This window comes from Nannobrachium achirus, assembly GCF_963921795.1.
Source record: "Nannobrachium achirus genome assembly, chromosome: 18".
Taxonomy (NCBI): Eukaryota; Metazoa; Chordata; class Actinopteri; order Myctophiformes; family Myctophidae; genus Nannobrachium; species Nannobrachium achirus.
In genome coordinates this window covers 13,581,898-13,603,382 of record NC_137825.1, presented here as the reverse complement: position 1 = coordinate 13,603,382, position 21,485 = coordinate 13,581,898, and the positions used below count along the sequence as shown (strand labels likewise).

At 44.6% G+C, this 21,485-nt stretch overlaps 2 protein-coding genes across 4 annotated transcripts in view; one reads left to right on the top strand and one right to left on the bottom strand.

The window, feature by feature from the left end:
- The window catches only part of eef2k (eukaryotic elongation factor 2 kinase), a 369,092-nt gene that overhangs the window by 88,308 nt on the left and 259,299 nt on the right, over positions 1 to 21,485 (bottom strand). The window lies entirely within an intron of this gene.
- Positions 1 to 21,485, top strand: part of LOC308302888 (neurotrypsin-like) — a gene marked incomplete at both ends in the record, with an annotated part of 70,910 nt that overhangs the window by 46,668 nt on the left and 2,757 nt on the right. Inside the window, 8 exons of the mRNA XM_080747206.1 lie at positions 1,312 to 1,450; positions 4,747 to 4,949; positions 7,220 to 7,367; positions 10,413 to 10,591; positions 11,395 to 11,536; positions 14,689 to 14,909; positions 17,822 to 17,963; positions 18,699 to 19,001. Of these exons, the coding sequence (XP_080603332.1) occupies positions 1,312 to 1,450; positions 4,747 to 4,949; positions 7,220 to 7,367; positions 10,413 to 10,591; positions 11,395 to 11,536; positions 14,689 to 14,909; positions 17,822 to 17,963; positions 18,699 to 19,001 (1,477 nt within the window). The remainder of the gene's footprint in view (positions 1 to 1,311; positions 1,451 to 4,746; positions 4,950 to 7,219; positions 7,368 to 10,412; positions 10,592 to 11,394; positions 11,537 to 14,688; positions 14,910 to 17,821; positions 17,964 to 18,698; positions 19,002 to 21,485) is intronic.

The following is a 21,485-nucleotide window of genomic DNA, read 5'->3' as shown; positions in this document are numbered from 1 at the left end:
AGTAAACAGGACGTGCGCGAGATTTTCCATCAGAGCCGGCGCCCACTTAGGAGTCTATTTGTAGGATTTGTGTACCATGTCGCACTCTAGTGGATCCAATGAGGATGAGCTATCTTCATGAATTAAATATCTTTGGTTTGGAGAGGTGAGACATGTTAAATGCAACGTCCTTTTCTGATGACAACAACACAGCTGACAGCACGGATATAAAAAGCTAGATACCTCATCCACTGCTGCACTTCATTGGTGACTGGTAAAACAGGACTGGCGGAAGTGCTGAAGTGTGGAAGGCGTTCTGCCACTCAAAGTGACTACTGACCAATCACAGCGTGTCTTTTCCAGGACTTGTACATTCAATTAAAAGGAGCTTTATTTAATGAGGAGACAAACGTTTACATTGCCAAAGCAAGTGCCTCTGGGAAAGAGGGAGTCCCGCATCTGATTGGCCTACCGAACGTCCCCTTCTGTGACACACAAGGAAGCGTCCTTCTGCAATCAGGAAGCTTGCCTTAAAAAACGCCAGTCCTCTTTTACCAAGGCCCTAGAGCCGGAGGAGGCGTCTACTTTTCTATGTCTATGGCTGACAGGTGCAAAGGGGCGTCGGATTGTCAGCTGGAGGGGTAGAGTAATCACTCGTCATGCTGCTCAGCTTGCAAACAATTCCTGGTAGGAAGCGTCAAGGTTTTCTACATCCTACATATACCTCCTCATTGATGCCTCCTGATCCTATATTTCCTATGTCCTTCCAGCAGCAGAGAGAGACTTGACACAAGGAAGAAAATGGCAGACCGAATTCTACTTCCTGTAGGAGCTAGGATGTAGGAGATAGGACAGATAAGGACCTGAGACTCAGCCAAAGGGTCCATTGAGTCTACTCACCGGATTCATCTTTTTTTTGTTTTTGTTATGCTTTTAACATTGCTTGCTTATTTACTGTAAATTTACTTGCTGTGCTGTTTGCAAACTTTTAATAAAGTATTCAATCAATCAATCAAAAAAAAAAAAGACAAATTGGTGAGTGTCATTGGTGAGTGTTGTGTCGGAGCTCTGATTTGTACTGGGCGGCAATGGCTCAGGGGTAAAGAAACCGGCATTAGAACACGGAGGGTTTCCAGTTCGTTCCCGGGCTCCCCCAGAGTTGGTGTCGAAGAGTCCTTGAGCAAGACTCTGAACCCCTAGTTGCTCCCGGTGAGCAGGTTGGTGCCTTGCATGGTTTCCTCCGCCATCGGTGTATGAATGTGTGTGTGAATGGCTGAATGTACAATCTATATAAATGCACCATTTACCATTTACCGTCCTCTGATTGGTCAGGTGCGGCGCGGCTGGTTGACGGCTCGTCGGCGGGCAGCGGGCGCGTGGAAGTGTACCTGAATGGCCAGTGGGGGGCGGTGTGCGACTCTCACTGGACGGACAGAGACGCCAGCGTGATCTGCAGACAGCTGGGACTGGGGTATGTATGGAGAGAGCATGAGAAACAAACACATTGTCCCCACTCTGGTAGGGAATTGATTAATTAGGATTATTGACTGCTTTAACTATTGAAAGATAGCAGATATACAAGCTCACAGCGCGGCACCGAGTGCCGCGCTGCGAGCTTGTAGATCTGCTATTTTTGAAAAATCGTGAAAATTTGAATTTTCGACCTGATTCTATAAGTGTCTTTTGAATCCTTCTAAGATCTTTTGAAAAACCTGTTTCTATGTCAGCAATCTGGCTAGCCATCATCAAAGAAAAGGTCCTTTTCACTTAACTGGAGCTCAGTTAGTCTGTTCTTGAGAGACTACTATGTCAGTGGTTCTCAAACCTTTTCATGTGAAGGACCCCCAAAATGATATTTATTTGGCCACAGACCTCATCTCAAAATATCTAGTTCCAGGGACCACCCAGAAGCAAAATTTGAGTTACAAACGTTCGCTTTAAAAATACATATATTACCGAGTGCCGCGCTGCGAGCTTGTACTGTATATCTGCTATTTTTCACTGGTTAAAGCATTCAATAATTCTAGGCCTAAATGGGTTAAAAAAATCGTTAGTCCCATAGAATAATTGCCTAATTCACTTTTTTGGTCAAATTGACATTTTTGTCTACTCTCCTAACACTGCTGCATCATTGTGCTAGCCTGGCGTTCATACTAATTCACACTGCGTATCCCCCGGCAGTGGGGGATGATGAGTCGGGCTGGCACCCAGGCTATGCCTATACTCTATTTCCTAAGCCAGTGGTTCTCAACCTTTTCAGGCCGCGACCCCCAAAATAACCATATTTTAACTGGGGACCCCACCCACCCTGACGAGCACTAAGTGTTGAGGAATTACATTTTGTATAACACAGTTCTATTGTGAAAATAGCCGATCTACACGCTCACAATGCCTCGCGTTGCGAGGCGTTGTGAGCGTTGCGAGGCGTTGTCTACATGCCCACAAACGCGAGGCATTGTGAGCATGTAGATCTGCTATTTTCTCAATTTCTGCCTCTAATATTTAACAATTTGGCCAATGTTTAATATTTCATTTTAGAGGTATAAAAAAAGTCCTAAAATTTTCACTTTAGAAATGTGCAGATACCCTCTATACATTTAAGCTTTACAGTATGTTGGTTTGTTTACTGTTGAGTGAGAAAACAATGTTGCACATTAAGTTAATCATCTGGGGACCCCCCAAAAATAATTTGGACCCCCTGGGGGTCCCGACCCACAGGTTGAGAACCACTGTCCTAAGCCAATCAGAATGCTAGTTACATTCCAAAAAAATGTATTAGGCAGAAAGTGCTTTTAGGTCAACTTCTTGACTTTGAATTTAACAACAAGCATTCTTATTGGCCGAGGTCCTGAGGACATTGGCAGAGTTAGGAGAGTAGAGTAAAGGTTGTTGCACACTGCTGCGTTTTTTTTTTGCCAAATATCTGAGCGAATTTCGGAGCACGTAAATGAAAAAATAAAGCTCACGTTAAGTCAATCACGTTTGCACACTGCCGCCCGTTATTTCGCCCGTAAAAAAGAAACGGATCAGGGTAGATTTTTTTCCTGTTTTTCACAGCTGTTGCCACTGGGTCCCTGCTTTCTCTCTCTCAGCTAAGGGCAGCGGCGGCTCCAGAGAATTGTAACTGGGGGGCTATGGGGGAGCTGGCTTTTTTAGAGCGGGGGCTAATACATTTTGTCAACAAACAATAATGAATAGTACTAATATGACAAACAATATTCTCTCGCTAAGAGTACGGATAATGGAACAGACCAGATCATTGGCAGTTTCAAGCTCCAAATCTGAGTACTGTAGGTGATCAAATAGGGTTTTTGTGAGGCTGAAGATGCTTTCTAGCATAAAAAGTACAGTTTTATAGTAGGGTTTACATATAAGTCAATCAATTGTCTTTCACATATTCATATATATTTAATTTATGTATTCCATAAATATCTTTCATCACAATTGGGTGTGTGGGGTGGGGGGGCTTAGGGGGTGCTAAGCCTTCACCAGGGGGGGCTAAAGCCCCCTCCAGCTCCCCCCTGGAGCCGCCACTGACTAAGGGGTCCTGACCTTGGCCTGAAAAACGTTTATTTTTTTTTGTAGATTTCGGATTTTGAAAACGAAATGAAAACAAAAAAAAAAAACAGCAGTGTGCAAGGATCTTTAGGCAGATATAAATAAAGGCAAATAAGTGTGACTTATTCTGCCTAACTCATCTAGGTGACTTGGGCAGAAAAGTGTTTTTGTTTTGTCTCTCCTGAAAACCTTGCAAAAATTGCTTACGGTAGGCCAGGGGTCTTCAATGTTTTCAGGCCAGGGACCCCTTAGCTGAGAGAGCAGGGATCCCCACTATATATTGTATAAAATTGTGTGATGTTCATAGACTTAGACAGCTTTTGACTTGTTTGACAGCACTGTAATCATGTTGGAGTAAAGTTTATTGTCAGACATTTAACCACTTGAACCGTCAAATAGCTAGTCGGCTCTTCTTTTCCCTCTACAAACCTCTTTGCCAAAAATAGACGATCTACAAGCTTACAACGCCTCGCGGCGCGAGGCGTTGTAAGCTTGTAGATCTGCGATATTTGGTTAATGTTCCACTCAGAATAGGGATGCTATAAGGTTCAAGTGGTTAATGTAAAAAACATGATCCTATGATGCAGGGACGTGCTGGCCATTGGGAAAAGCGGGACAACTCCCGAACGGCCGGTCCATTCCCGGCCGGTCCAGGCCGACCATTAGGAAAAAATTTAAAATAAAATGTCGGCCTTCGTTCCATTTTGGGGGCTGGGCAGCCAACAAAGTAAATCGTCACTGTCGGGCAGAAACCTCGTATCTCCAAGTTTCAAATGTCTACATTTTTTCGCAAAGCAAAGCCCTGCTTCATCATATAAGGCCGTTGCACAAAAGTAGTGAAAACAGCAGATCTACAAGCACGTGCTTGTAGACCGGCTGTTTTCACTAGTTTAAATCATTTTTAAAATGATAAATACAAAACAAACGGTTTTGGACAAGTTTTCCACCCGACAACGACGAAATATTAATCATGTACAGTAATTGGCCCACTGGCTTGTCACTTTGTCACAAATCTTTGAGTAGCAGCAGCGCTATGGAGAGAGATCTCTCTCTATAGCGCTGCAATGAGGGCCTCTCCAACTCTTTTTTTCCGGGCTGAATCAGGGGCCCAGCACGTCCCCGCTATGATGCCTGACAGTGATGAACCATACAGTGTGTGCTTGTAGATCTGGTATTTTTTATGCTAACGTGTTTGGTGTGGTTGTACAGTGAGGTGGGCCGCACGGCGCCGCAGCGCCCTCAGTCCCAGTCCGGCTCTGGAGGGGCCCTGGGCCTCTTCCACTACGAGCGGCTGGGTTGCCGCGGCGACGAAGGCGCCCTGAGCCAGTGCCGGAGCAGGACGTTCGTCACCGGCGACTGTAACCATGGCAACGAGGCGGGCCTGGAGTGCGTGCCGCCACCGGAAGGTCAGTGTGACCCCGCCCCCCTCCCCGCTACTACACACACACACACACACACACACACACACACACACACACACACACACACACACACACACACACACACACACACACACACACACACACACACACACACACACACACACACACACACACCTGAGAGAGAGAGACACACACACAGAGTGAGAGAGAGAGAGATGAGAGAGACAATGTCGTTGGTGGCGGGTGAAAACCTTCTAAGTAATAATTAAAGGGATATTTCACTTTCAAAATAATGTTTCCAGTTTCTGCGTGACGTATGCGGATACCTTTTTAGGAGGCGGAAGTAGGTTTGGGGTCTATTCATTTCCAATGGGAGAGCTAACGTGAACACATGCAGCTTCTGAACTACTCTTTCGCTCCATGGTCACTGAACTAAACATTGGACCAGATCGTTACAAGCCACCTAATATTCCCAACATGTTCATACTAAAATGGCTTTTTTCAGATACATAAATTAGGAGAAAATCTGCTTTATTATCACCCTTTCTCTGTCCCAGTGTAGCCCCCACAGTTACCAGCCATGAGCCAGCGACAACAGCCCTGTTAATCGGGCTCAGCCCTATTAGCACAACTGGTTGTGCGTTAATCTGACGAGTGGGAACCCCGGGTTCAATCCCCGCTTCCGCGCATCACTACACCAGCAGCACACTCTTGCGGGATCTAGAACCAGTAAACAGGACGTTTGCGGGATTTTTCCGCCAGACACTGGCCATTTAGGAGGCTATTTGTAGGCTTTGTGTACCATGTCGCACTCTAGTAGCTCCAACCAGGCTGCACTTGGTATATCTTGGTATATTAAAAAACTTTGACCCAACTTGGGTTCTGGGAAGCTTATCTGAAACAGAGCCATTACGGATGGAAACAAAAGCAGAATCCGTGAAATACGTTTCAGGGTGCAAGTAACAGATTCACTGAAGAAATCCATTTTGACACTTGGTGCAGAAACTACACAACATGAAATATTTAATGCAGAACTGCAGTGTGCAAACAATGTACGTACTTGATATTGTATAAAGCCATTCATAATGCAGAAGCACCTTGCAAAAGACACTTTAGCAAGACTAAGCAAAGTCATTAACTTGCGGGTGGGGATATATATAGAAAGTTGAAATACAGAGATACAAGGTCTTTGCTCAACAGAGACAATATCGCAGGATGACAGAGACAGAGTAGAGAGAGAGAGAGAGAGAGAGAGAGAGAGAGAGAGAGAGAGAGAGATAATAAAACACGTAATCTATAAGACGCAGTAGTTTTACAACAGATCCATTGTATTTATTATTTATTCCCATGCGCTCGATTGGTGTCAAAGTGGCGATGCGTTGTGAGCTCGAAGATCGTCTGTTTTTGCCTACTTTTGTGTGACACTGTCATTCGACAACGTATGAAATAGATAATTCATTTATGGGGAAAACATTTTTAACGATGAAGTACAGAGATGAAAGGGTCAGCAAGGTGTGCAAATATAATTTGCACACACAATTTAGTTCACATAGGCCTGTATAAATATCATTGCTGTTGGGCAGAAACCTTGTATCTCCAGTTCTCCATATTGAAATGTTATTTTGTGTAAATGAATGGCCTATGCTGCAAAAATAGCTGATCCACAAGCTCACAATACGTCACAATGTGGCGCATTGTGAGGTTGTGGATCAGCTATTTTCACCGTTAATCTCTTTTGTAATACTTCTGGACAAGGTTTCCACCCAACAGTGACAATAATAATTAAGGATGCAGCTCAAAACAAGGGCCCGCTACAAACTCGCTAACACATTTATTGAGTACCCGGTATCAATAAGGTTTGCGCTTATCAAGCTTGTTATCGAGCATAGCTTCCAATGACGTCAAGTCTAAACAAACAAGACAAGAGGCGATTAAAATGATTACAGTACTATTCATATTAAAGCCCTTTAACACTTATTGCACACTAATGAATGATGGTTTTAATGATATTTAACGATAATATTTGTTACTTTTGTCATCTTCATAGATGGTGGTCAGCCACAAACTCACAGTCACAACAACTGGCCAATAAAAAAAAGATACCAGTACTGTTCAGAATTTGTCGTTTCACATCTTTCCACAAAATATTAGAAAACGCTCAATAGCAGGCTCGATAAAACCCGGCTCAATAAGCAGGAACGATAAGGTGCTCATTATTAATACAAATTAACGAGCTCCATCCCTGATATTAACATAACATAATAATGTACCGTATATTTTCATTTCTCTCTCTCTCTCAGGCTCCGCCCCTCCGCTGCGATTGGTGGGGGGTGAGGAGGAGTTCGAGGGGCGGGTGGAGGTGTTCCACCGAGGAAGGTGGGGCTCGGTCTGCGACGACCAATGGGACGACAGGGATGCAGAGGTGGTATGCAGACAGCTGGGCTTCGGGTAAGCATCGCATCACCTGCAGGGCCGGATTGGCTCACGCCCAGGGGCGTCACAAGGGGTGGGGGGGGGGGGGGGGGGGGGGAATTGGGACTGAGTTACTAGGGCCCAAGGTGGAGGGGCCTTAATTATTTTATAGTTTAGCTATTGAAAAATAGCAGATATACAAGCTCACAGTGCGGCACCGAGTGCCGCGTTGCGAGCTTTAGATCTGGTATTTTTGAAAAGTCGTGAAAATGTGTGCAAATCTTATAGAATATGTATTTTTTAAGCGAACATTTGTAACTCAAATTTTGCTTCTGGGGGTCCCTGGAACTATATGTAGAAGTGGGTCCGTGGCCAAATACATATCATTTTGGGGTCCTTCACATGAAAAGGTTTGAGCACCACTGACATAGAAACATAGGTTTTTCAAAAATAGCAGATCTACAAGCTTGCAGCGCGGCACTGTGAGCTTGTAGATCTGCTATTTTTCAATACTTAAAGCACAAAATAATGCTTTCCCAGTCTAAATGGGTTAAACACCCTTCCCCTATGAAGAACATTCATGGTGGGGCCCCGCAGTGAATCCTTGTACCCAGGGCCCAGAATTTGGTGTGACACCCCTGCTCGCACCTCACACTGGGCAGACATATGTGAGGAGTGTGGTGGTGGTGGTGGTGGGCCTCCATCCTGGCTGAAAATAGCCTCCCTGCCATCTGGGTGCTGTCACAGAGTGGAAGGCATGGTGGTGGATGTGCGGAGAGGGACAGTATGCATGGGGCTGCAGCTATAGTCTCATGTGGCCATGCAGACAAACTATTCCACAATCTCCGAAAACTACATAGATTTTCTTGCTCCGGACTGTTTGACGGAAGCATTTGAAAGTTGTGGGAGGTGAGCCAGTAGGATACGGCAGCAGTGACAACATAATTTCATATTTCATATTATTCATATATTTCAGATTCATTGGTATTATCACTAAATTGGGAGAAATAACTGTCTACTCCAAGGTTCTTCAACAGGGAGTCCGGGACCCCTAGGGAGTCCTCAGAGTTACTACAGGGGGTCCTCCAAATCTTTGTGTGATAGAACATTTTTTTTCCTTTTTTATATCAACCACTTGAATCCTAGCGTCCATATCCTGAGAACTTTAGCCAAAAATAGCCGATCTAAGCGCTGCGAGGCGTTGTGAGCTTGTAGATCGTCTATTTTCGGCAAAGACGTTTGCCGTAGAGAGCAGACTGAAATGTCAAGTTAAGTATTGACGGTTCAAGTGGTGAAATATCTGAAAACACAAATTGACATGAATCCAAAATACACTGATGATCGTGCTGTCAAACAATGCAATTATATGGAATCTATGAGAAGATTGTGGGGGTCCCTGCTTCATCATTCTCTCAACTAAGGGGTCCTTGGCCTGAAAATGTTGAAGACCCCTGGTCTACTCTAAATGTAAAAAAACAAACAAAAACTAAAAAACATGTTGATTGTCTCTCCTGGCTGAGAGAGTATATCTCAGGTACAGAAAGCAGTTTTTTTGTTGAACGGTGACGATGTTAGAACCGTGAACAGAGTGAACTCTGTTTCTGTGGGTTTCTGCTGTTTAAACGTGCTGTCTCATCTCCTCAAATACCAAAGGCTGCCCCTCGCCATCTGTGTTTGCGTATGCCAGGAGATAGCTGGGAACCGCTGGTAAATAATGGATGTCCTCTGGCCATTCTCAAACAGCTACACAGAGGCGAGGTGATAATGGCTCTGACAACTGCAAGAGCGAAGATGTACTCTGTAGGGCGCACGTGTGTAACTATGTCAAAATCAGGGGGCCAGTTGTCCGGATTTAAAATGAAGCAAACACGGAACTAAAAGTTCCTATGATTGGCCGCTAGTTGTGCTGTTCTGGTACCAAAAGCAACATGTTCTCCATAGGATTCTATTAATTTCCCCCGAATTAGATTTTCTTACCTTAATAAACATTGTCATGAATACTTAATGGTTCCTGTCGCTAGTTTAAAGCCTCGTTTCAATCACCATGATATGCGTTTTGTGAAAATAGTCCAATTTATGTTATATTTGATATAGCTTAATTTTCGCAGCATAGAAACCAATTGGTTCTTACCGTCCATATTTTTTACAGTCTATGGTCAAAATGTAATGGCCAGTCCAGACATCCCAGAAGAGCTAATTAGCCCCCAGGCAATCGGGTTATGAACAATTGATTCTAAAAGCCTGTTCCCATTCTGCTTATTGCACATACCACACACTAAGGAACCACCTGGGATGCCAGGTAAATAAATGGTAATTCAAAGCGCTTTACAGTGTGTACATTACTGTACATTCACACCGATGGCGGAGGAAACCTGTAGCCTGCTAAATCATGCTCCAACCTGCTCATCAGGAGCAGTTAGGGCTCAATGTCCGTGCTCTGTGATCAATGAACTCTGCACGAAAATTAATTTCATACAATTCTTTAATTCTGTAAACCTGTTATATCCAATAATTCAGATTCTGCTCAAAAACACTCAGACAGTAACGCATGCTCGTTTGTGCCAACGAACCTAAGCACAACGGTGGGGGCGCGGGAGGGCTATTATTGTATCCGTAGGATATGCAAGGGAAAGGAGCGCTTGTTTTCGGTGATCACGACGGAGGCGCGCCTTCTCAGGTGACCTTGATCCACGTGAGACACCGGCGAGCGAGCGGTATGGGGCGAGTCACCGTGTCGAGTGTTGCGAAGGTCGCATGAGCCGACTCAGCGCCGTTAGACATTGTAAACCAGGGGGCCAGAATAGTAAATCTTCGTCCCCCCGACTTTCGGCTCCTCCGCGTGGTCCAAGTGAACACAGCGGAGCGCTCCCTCCTACCTCCTTGCCCACCGGCCCCTAGCCTAGTAAACGTGACTCCTCCCAAGGCAGGAAGAGTCTGGTTTACGAGGCTAACCGCCCCCCACCGTTGTGCTTAGGTTCATTGGCAAACGCCAGGTCGCGACAGCAACACAGGGGGAGCTTGGGATTACTACCTGCTGAGATACTGCTGTCCACGTGGGTAACGGGTGTGTGTGTGTTCCAGGGGCGTGGCCAAGGCGTGGTCCTGGGCCCACTTCGGCCAGGGTTCAGGCCCCATCATGCTGGACGCTGTGAGGTGCACGGGCAACGAGCTGTCCCTGGACCAGTGTAACCATGGCGACTGGGAGCAGCACAACTGTGACCACATGGAGGACGCTGGGGTGTCCTGCAGCCCCTACACAGGTACGCGCACGCGCACACACACACACACACACACGCGCACACAAACGTCCATCTAAAAAATAAAAAAAATAATATTGTGTAAAAAAAGCAGCAGATGCCAATCAACACTGACTGCGGAAACTGGACACAACTCTGACTTCAGAATGTTGAAATTTCTCTATTATAAATCCTTGTTTTGAGTGGTCTTGTGTAATATTGTAATATTTTAGGATATGGATATTTGATTTTCATGAGCTGTATATGCGGCTAAAAAAATAAAAATCACACTCGTGTGAACTGAGCGGTGGAGGCTGTGTGTGTGTGTGCACGTGCGTGCGCGCGGCGCGCGTGCGTGTGTGTGTGTGTGTGTATGTGTGTGTGTGTGTGTGAATGTGAGTCTGAACAACAGCGCCCCTCCCTTAACATGTGTGGTCAGAAAAGGTACTGCAGGCTACATACAGACACGGACGCATGGACGGACGCATACATACATACCCACACACAGGGCCACGTATAGGAGACGGTGTGACCACCGCTCAAAAAAAGGTTTCGAATATTTCACTGCATGCAAAATGTATCTAGATTCTAGAATATATGAAAGGTTAGAATTTAGAATTATATTACATATTACACACTTTTACACAAATGTATTTTTTTGGATGGATCTATGTATGTACACATGCATATGTAGATGCACACACTAGACTAGAGCCTTATGTGTCTATAAAACAGAACTAAATTATTACCATCATTATCATCGTTATATCTGGGATATTGGGACATTTACCTTTTATATCTGCTTTGTGTGTGCGTGCGTGTGTCAGACGGCGTGGTGAGGCTGGTGGGAGGGGACAGCCCGTGGGAGGGCCGTGTAGAGGTGCTGCACAACGGGGACTGGGGGACGGTGTGTGACGACCACTGGAGCCAGGAGCACGCACTGGTGGTCTGCAGACAGCTGGGCTACAGGTGAGGCCTGTCACGATTATTACATCATCGTCTAATCGCAATTATTTTGTCATACTGTAATCGTCATAATCGTTTTCATGTTGAAAAATATATATTTTCAACCATTTAAAAAACATTGTGGAAATAGCAGATCTACAAGTTTGTAGAACTAGCCCTTACCCGTTCAAAGATATGAGCTCCAAAATGATGTGCAGTATGTGGGTTATGGGATGTGCACTGTATATGAGGGATGGAAAGTAACTTTAACTGGTTTAATGGCTACAGAGATACTGTCCCCCCCCCCCCCCAGCCCGCCCGCCCGCCTGCACACACACACACACTCCCCCCCCCCCCCCCCCCGTGTGTGTGTGTGTGTGTGTGTGTGTGTGTGTGTGTGTGTGTGTGTGTGGGTTTGTGTGTGATTGTGCATGGCCTGAACAACAGCGCCCCTCCCTTAACATGTGTGGTCACAAAAGGTACTGTAGGCTAAATAGATATAGATACAGCATAAAAATGCGAATATACAGCATACGATTTGTGAAAGTGAGAAACGGGCTTCACAGTTATGTCAGGTGTGTTCATATGCTGATGGTGATGCGATTTCAGATCAATTGCTCGAGCCACCGAGGAGAAACGCTGGGACAGACAGACACTCACTCACTCACTCAGTCAGACATTCGCAAAATTATAGTATAGATGGCTATTTCCTCTATTAATGTTCTTTTTAAATTATAAAGCTGTCAAATATCTTTATGTTTAGTTTATTTATTTAGTTTATGTGTCATATCTGCCATGTACAACTTTAAAGCCTACAGTACAAGCCAAACAGAAATGTAATTGTCAACGACAAAAACACAATTAAATCGTCAATCGCAATTATTGGAGTGACAATTAATCATCACGTAAACAGCGTGACAGCCCTAGGCACATGTACACAGTCCCTGCATGCTCTTTAGACACCAACGCTGTGCACGTGAAAATAGCCTACATTAAAATTGGCACAGGCACTCATGGGACCAAACTCCAGTTATTTTATCCTTTTCTTCTCTTGTAAACTCTGACATACTGTAACCCAGTACTGTGCCAGTCTATAACATTCAGTAGACAGTTAGCCACTGTGATTAGAATGTTCAGTTCTCAACCTCACAAACTTGACAGATTTACTGTTTAAACAAACTCATGGGTTGAGAACAGTCATAGTTCTCATTTGAGAACTATCCTAAATTGGAGTCTTAATCAAAATATCAGCCAAACCTCAGTAATCGGGGAACTCTCCAAAACGAGGATTGGCACACAGACCCACACAGACCTGGCACCAGTTGAGGCTGTAGTTGTTGTGACCATCTGTGCGTTCCAGAGACCACCCTCTCAACTTCCTTGTCAGCGTGTTGGCGATGATAACGATGTAGGGAATTCACATCCAGAAAAACAAATTAAACGAAACAAAGAATAGTTGAGGTGTAGTGATTCTCAGCCTTCTTGCTTTCAGTATTAGGCCATTAGTATTATGAGTATTTTCAATATTTTTACTTCTACAGACCTACATCTCATATTGACAAATATTGTATTTTTACTCCACTATAATTATTTGAAAACTTTAGTTACCGGTTACTTTGTAGATTTTATTTATTAATGTGGTTGCCCAACAGGGCAACACATTATAGTCCTAGGGAAACTTTATAGAATTCTAAGGTGACTTTTCTGCTGCCATTGGAAATGGCAGGGATAGGGAATCAATAGGGAATCAATGGGAGTGGGAATCAATAGGGAATCAATGGGAGTGGGAATCAGTAGGGAATCAATGGGAGTGGGAATCAATAGGGAATCAATGGGAGTGGGAATCAGTAGGGAATCAATGGGAGTGGGAATCAATGGGGAATCAATGGGAGTGGGAATCAATAGGGAATCAATGGGAGTGGGAATCAATAGGGAATCAATTGGTGGAGCTTCACATGACAGTTAGCTTACTGTAGAATATAGTCAGCAACTGTCAGCAACCACACTCGCAATTTCCAATTTCATCTTTCTAGTTTGTATTATTATTACAAAACATACATTAATTAAGGAGAAGGGGCTACAGGGCCGAACCGTAACTAGAACCAGTACTTTCCTGAACCAAGAACTTTCAAGAACCTGTGAAGTTTCCGGGACCAAGTTCTGATTACGTTTCCATATAACCAGATCTAACCAGGAAAGTCCCTCGAGTTCCCTGAACTCAGGTTTAGTACTACATCAAGAGCAGGACCTAAAAACGGTTCCCAGAACCGTATCTGAAACCGGGCCGTGCGCTATTAGAAACAAACCAGAACCAAAAAAAAAAGGTTCAGGTTATGGAAAGTTCTGGTTCCACCTCGTAGTGGAAAAGGGGCTATAGCGACGTGATTGTGACTCTTTACAGTTTAGGCGTTTAGCAGACACTTTTAATCCAAAGCGACTTACAATAAGCAGGTAATACACATCACTATAATAAGCAAGATAATATGTCAGTACATTAACAACAATATAACAAATGCATAGGAATAGCAATCTAAAACAATAACATAGGTAGACCACGCACCTAATCAGTAAAAAACTTCTAAAACCTAAAAATGTTATCTAGCTTCATGTGTGGTCATCGAGGGAAGGAGGAGTGTTAAGCCCGTATCAGAGTCTACGGTGGAGACCTATCCACCGCAAATTTGAGGTGGAAAGCTTTCCACCTCAAGTCAGAAAATAAGTGCAGGCCATCATAGTCACGGCCCACGGTGAAGTCCTTTACCCCGTCTAGACCGGTTCAGGTCGACCAATCAGTGAACGGGGTGTAGAGCCTGTCTGTCTGGTAGTAAAAACAGAGAGATGTGTTGGGACTCACGGTGTAAAGCTCTCCACCGTGAGGAATGATGTAACGTTGTAGTTTCATGACTCAAAAAGACTCGAAAAGACTACACCCGACTATGATACAGGCTTCACAGTAGTGCTATGGGTTTAGGTGGAGTCTGAAGAGTCTTCAGTCCACGGTGGAAGCTAGGGAGTGAGTCTGTAGTTCTAAGTGCGACAGGGATTTTATCCCACAGTTTGGGGGCCAGGAGGGCAAATTGTCTTGGACGAGTGGATTTTTGTCCTGGGGTTTTTAGCGAGGGTTCTCTCAGCGTCCCTGTGTTGGCTGATCTTTCCACCACTTGCACCTTGTCTAGGGGCCACGCGGAAGTGGTGTCGGACGGAGCGTTCGGCGAGGGCGCGGGGCTGATCCTGATGGACGAGGTGCGGTGCCAGGGCACAGAGACCTCCCTGCTGGACTGTGCCCACGGCATCTGGGGGCGCACAGACTGCTCCCACGCTGAGGACGTGGGCGTGCGCTGCAGGGGAGGGGCCGGCCCCGAGACCAACGAGGTGCCCGTCATCTCCCCCTCCACAGGTAAGAGAGGGGCAGAGGGGGCATTACATCTATTTAACCCATTTAGGCCTGAACACATTATGACGCAATCTTTTATGCTTTAAATATTAAAAAAATAGCAGATATACAAGCTCACGGCGTGGCACCGAGTGCCGCGCTGCGAGCTTGTAGATCTGCTATTTTTGAAAAATCGTGAAAATTCGAATTTTGACCCGATTCTATAAGTGTCTTTTGAATCCTTCTAAAATTTTTGGAAAAAACCTATGTTTCTATGTCAGCAATCTGGCCAGCCATCGTCAAAGAAAAGGTCCTTTTCACTTAACTGGAGCTCAGTTAGTCTGTTCTTGAGAGACTACTATGTCAGTGGTGCTCAAACCTTTTCATGTGAAGGACCCCCAAAATGATATTTATTTGTCCACGGACCCGCATCTTAATACATGTATTATTATTATCACATCAACTGCCAGGTATTAATTCATTAATTCATCTGCCCCTGCCACGATGTTTCACCACATGTGGCCAGGATGTAAACAAAATCTACATGGAGCCATTTACAATTTATGCATTTAGCAGACGTTCTTAATCCAGAGCGATTTACAATAATCCAGGTAATACATCAATACAATAGGCAAGGTAATACATCACTACATCAGCATCAATACATCAAATGCATAGAAATATCAATCTAGACAAAATAATGTAAGTAGACCGAGCACCTAATCAGGAAAAATCACACCCAATGTGTAGTGAGCGGTGGTCGTGCTTGCATAACGTCTTCAGACTAGGATTTGAGTCTAGGATGTATACAGGGTATGCTACACACACACGTTTTGCTATGGCAAAACGCTGAGGAAAAAGGCTACAGACGCACGACATATGACATCACTAGACAAACATGGTGCTACGTACACACATTTTGCTATGGCAAAACGCTGAGGAAAAAGGCTACAGACACACGCACAGCCACGTATAAGAGCGGTCTACCACCGCTCAGAAAGTTTTATATAAAGCCTAAAATGTGCCATCTAGCTTTCATGTATGGTCATTGGGGGTACTGTAGGAGAGTGCTACAGTAAGTGCTATGAGCTTAGGTGGAGTCTGAAGAGGTGAGTCTTCAGGTCACGGCGGAAGCTAGGGAGTGAGTCTGTAGTTCTAAGTTCGACAGGGAGTTTATTCCACAGTTTGGGGGGCCAGGTGGGCAAATTGTCTTGGACAACTGGATTTTTGTCCTTGGGTTTTTAGCGAGGGTTCTGTCAGCATCCCTGTGTTAGCTGATCTGAGTGAACGGGTGGGGTTGATCAGGCTTTAGGGTTATGGAGGTGCCACGTCAGTGTTTTGTATTCAGTGCGGGCGGCAACCTGGGGCCAGTGGAGGGAGCGGAGAAGGGGGGAGATGTGAGAATTTTGTCTGGTTGAAGACCAGTCGTGCCGCGGCATTTTGTATAAGAACAATTCTATACACGGTCATCCGTTCTTTAGTTAGGGTCGAAAAAAGCCTTTAATAGGACAACATTATACAGTAATTGACTTTTAGTCGATTATAAAAAATTACAGGATGGATTTGGTTTCGTCAAGAGACCATTTGGTAACAGTTGTGTATTATACAAGTACTTGTGTGTACATCCTTTTGTGTATATCACATTACAGAACAATGCTGTGGAAAAGCTTGTGTTACTACTAGGGAATAGTGTGTGCGCGCGTGTGTGTGTGTGTGTGTGTGTGTGTGTGTGTGTGCGCGTGTGGCAGGTTGAAATGCCACATGTTGACAGCACAGGAGAGGAGGATAAAGAGGTGTTTACAGTGTCCCAGAGGGCATGCGGTCTGCTGGGTGCGCACACACACACACACACACACACACACACACACACACACACACACACACACACACACACACACACACACACACACACACACACACACACACACACACACACACACACACACACACACACACACACACACACACACACACACACACACACACACACACACACACACACACACACACACAGTCTCTATTAGAATTAGAATGGAGACCAGAGCAGCAGAGGACATTCACGCCTTGTACTGGACATTTAACTGGCTGACAGCGAACATATACTCAAAGACACATGCACACAGGCACACGCACACTGTTTCAATTCAATGGAGCTTTATTGGCATGAGAAAACATGCGTTTACATCGCCAAAGCAAGTGTCAAAATATAATAATTTAATCAGTTAAAAAAGCCAAACTTATATACAGTTTGGAGGGGGTACAGCATTATGTTAAGATCCCCAATAGTCACTGCCTCCAGCAGTGACTATTCTTCCTATGGGGTCAAATTACAAAAATTACAGTGGAATTGAAAATGACAAGCAAAAATAAAATAGCAATTAAATAACCCAATAATAAAAAGTAGTACATTATTTGGTGCCTGTCATCATGTTATGTTAGACTATGCAAGGCAGGGGCGTCCTCTTCCCTGAGCCAAGCCTAAACCTGACCGCATACCCAAGATAGGAGATCTGTCGGGCAGAAACCTTGCATCTCCAAGTTTCAAATGTGTACGTTTTTTCCCAAAGCAAAGCCCTGCTTCATCACACAAGACTGTCGTACATATCTAGTGAAAATGTATGTAGATCGGCTATTTTCACTTGTTTAGATCGTTTATAAAATGATACATACAAAATGAACGGTTTTGTACATACATGTGATGATGTGTTGTAGGTCCTCTGGTGAGGTTTCATAATGTGGTGATATGTTCCACAGGTCCTCTGGTGTGTCTGGCAGGGGGCCACACCAGGAAGGAGGGTTGTGTGGAGGTCTAGATGTTTCATAATGTGGTGATGTGTTCCTCAGGTCCTCTGGTGCATCTAGCTGGGGGCCACACCAGGAAGGAGGGTCGTGTGGAGGTCTAGATGTTTCATAATGTGGTGATGTGTTCTCCTCAGGTCCTCTGGTGCGTCTGGCTGGGGGCCACACCAGGAAGGAGGGCCGGGTGGAGGTGTACCTACACGGGGACTGGGGCAGCATCTGTGACTCTGGCTGGAACGACCTCAACGCTGCCGTGGTGTGTCGGCAGCTGGGACACAGGTCAGCGAGAACCAACAGATGAATTAATGATTTATTTTCACGTATTTTGTCACAAGACCCATCCATCCCTTACGGCAGTGGTTTCCAATCCTTTTCACATCAAGGTCCATTATTTAAAGATTTGTTTTTTTAGGCTTTTATGCCTTTATTGATAGGACAGTAGACTGACAGGAAATGGGGAGAGAGATGGGGAGTGACACGCAGCAAGGTTGTCCGGATCGGGAATCGAACCGGTCAGGCACCAGAGCCTATGTGGTATGCGCCTGGACCAGTAGGTCAGCGGGCGCCCCAAGGTCCATTATTTATTTGGCATTTGAGCCACGGACCACAACTTCATGAGATTTAGCCTCTCAGAACCAAACCATTGTGTAGTGATGTTGGTACCATAGGAGGTTGATCACAATAACCATTCTTCTACGTTCTCTCATTGTGTAGAAATTAAGTAATTCAGTTGTTTAACGATAATTTAACTCTTGAGAGCATAACATGAAACCAAATGGACCGGTCATTTAGCTGGGGACCACCTGGAACCCCCTCAAGGACCACTGGTTGAGAACCACTGCCTTGATAGGATTATATCACACAGTCGGGCTGTTTTGCTCTACCATTCGTCTAGGATTCTGTCTGAGAGTGATACTTGTGCGTGTGAGAGAGAGAGTACTTCCTCTGAATGTTCTTCCTCCCTGTCCTCTCTTTCTCTCTCTCTCTCTCTCTCTGTGCCCGTGCCCATGCCAGTGGCGGGGCGGTGGCAGCGGGGGGCTTCGGCCAGGGTAAAGGTCCCATCCACCTGGACCAGGTGCGCTGCACGGGCAAGGAGGAGTTCCTGGGGGAGTGTCCATCGCTGGGACAGAGCCTGCAGAGCTGCAGGCGCCGCCAGGACGCCGGCGTGCGCTGCGACGTAGTCACCCCAGAGCGGAGGACCGGACCACCGGAGCCGGCCAGCAGGGGGCACCAGCTCACCTGTGGACTGAGGAAGATGACGGCCGAGGACGTGAGCAAGAAGGAGAGCCAGGGAGGAGGAGGGGACGACATGCTGAGGTGAGATAAAATCGATATATATTTGGTCCGCACACTCTCATCGGAAAATATTTTAACACTAGGGACCTCAAATAAGATTAGTGTAATTAATTTTTATTGCATAGAACTAGTTAGACGCCTCAGGGCGACATGGGCGAGGTCGCACCAATTCTTGGCCATCTGGCCAGTGATGTATATCAGACCAGTTACCCATATATGGAGACCCCTGGTACCCATATATGGAGTTCCATGTACTGTATAAGGAGATACGCTGTGAGAGCCCAAACATGCTTACTCAGTTATTGTCACGATCTGAGTCAAAGATGCAGGACCCAAGTGCAGTACAAACAGAGGTTGAGGCAGACACAGGGCAGCTCCAATGCAAGGTGGTTTATTCACCAAAAACAGATTAACAGGAACAAACTGGTACACAAAATGAACTAGGTCAAAGACAGGACTACATATGGTGACTTACTATTATGAACGAACAAGGAACTGAAAAGACAAGGGCGTATAAATAGACTAGACACAGGCGAACACAACTGACAATAAACACAGGGATAGGCTGGGGGCTAAGTGGACACAGGAGGAGGAAACTAACAATCACAGAGAGGTGAGACAGGACAGGAACCAAAAACTAAGTAAAGACAGGAAATACTAGGACTACTACAAAATAAGATATGGGCATGTAAAGCCACACCAAACAAGGAAACAAGAAAAGCAACATTACTTCAGAATAAAAGAACACAAAGGCAGCTGGCTCAGAAACATACTGTATGTCAACAATATCATATTCATTACATTTAACAGAGTAGAAATAAACTAAAGCAACACAACAGAAAGGCAGTTGGCTCAGATCATAATGCAACATAATACAATTCCATATTCAACAGTCTATCATAATACAAGACTAAAACAGAACAGCAAAACACAAGATAAAGTCCAAAAACCAACAAACACTGACAAAGTCACGGTCCTTAGGAGCGGACCGTGACAGTTATTCGTTATGTGACATCATACCCCGTCATGCCCACCCTGTAGAACCAGCCGTTAGTGTGGTATGTCGCCGATGTGGCCTGCATATAAAGGCATTCCCCTATGAAATCCTGTTAGATATGGGCTTAATATTGATGACGTACATCAGGGAACTCCATATATGGGCATAAAAGGGATTCTGTTAGTGTGACATGATCACAGTGAAGCCAGAGCGTGATGTCAGAGCAGCAAACCCATTCTGTTAATCAGAATGGATGTTGCTTTGACGGGTATTGCTTTTCGTCCCGTGGGGTGCCTGATCACCCTCCCCAAGAACTGAGACGCTCGATGGGGTTGCCGGTTTGGTCGCCGACGGCCCGACCATGAACTTGCAGTACTGGATTACATGGTTACCAATAGAGAGAAGATGTCTTTCCCAGCCAGACACCCGGCAGCATAGAGCATAGAGAGACTGTATCCACACATTCCAGTGTGTAACTTTGCCAGGTGGTTTAGATAATAAAACATAAATACAAAATGTTAACCCATCATTTCCCTCTATAGCAGCAGTTATCAACCAGTAATGTTTTGGCATTTACCTGCAGAAACACACTCTGTATTTGGGTGTTTTCACTGTTTGTTTTGTTAGAACAGGATGGTTTTGGGCAACAGTGAATGTTGAAGGCTGAGAGAGCCGCTGCCTTATGCAACAGATGGTGAAAGGGTGCCATCTAGTGGACGAATGTTCCTTAAATGTTTAACATGGAATAAAATTCAGTTTAGTTTTAGTCATATTTTGGTCTACTTTTAGTTGACTAAATATTATAAGATTTTAGTTGACTAAATCTATAGATTTTGTATTTTATGGCATCGAAATGGATAGGCTATGGTCATTCAGGGCTGACTCTTAATTATGTTCCTGGTAATATTATTGTCCGGTCCCTTTGTATGTCCATGGTAAAAAATAATTTTGACAAAAATGTCCAGCACAAGCCAGCATGGCCCAATATAAGTACAATATTTGCCTCTGAAATTTAGTGAAAAGTAGAAGTAGAAGTAAAAGTATTGGAAATTGGAAATACTCAATTAAAGTACAGATACCTCAAAATTATGCTTAAATACAGTACTTAAAGGGGCACTCCACCACTTTTCAACCTATGTTCATATAATTGGTCCTCACTTTTTTTTTTCAGAGGAGGGCTGTGGGCAGGTCAGAAACCCATCGTCTTGTGACATCATCGATTGCCAATCCAGCTTATAGAAACTGCAGGCTTTCTATTCCTGAAAAGTTGCAATGTTAAAGTGGAATCCATTGTTCTCACGATAATAAAAATCGAAATATCTTTTTCAAAAATATTGATTACATTTTTTTTTTTTTTGGAAAATGATTTCTCAAGACGATGGATTCTGAACTGGTTGAAAAGTGAAAGGAGTAGTTCACCACTTTTCAACCTGTCTTCATATAATAGGTCCTCACTAATGTTCATGATAAAATATCACAATTTTTTTCTACTCAGTCCAAGTCTCCTT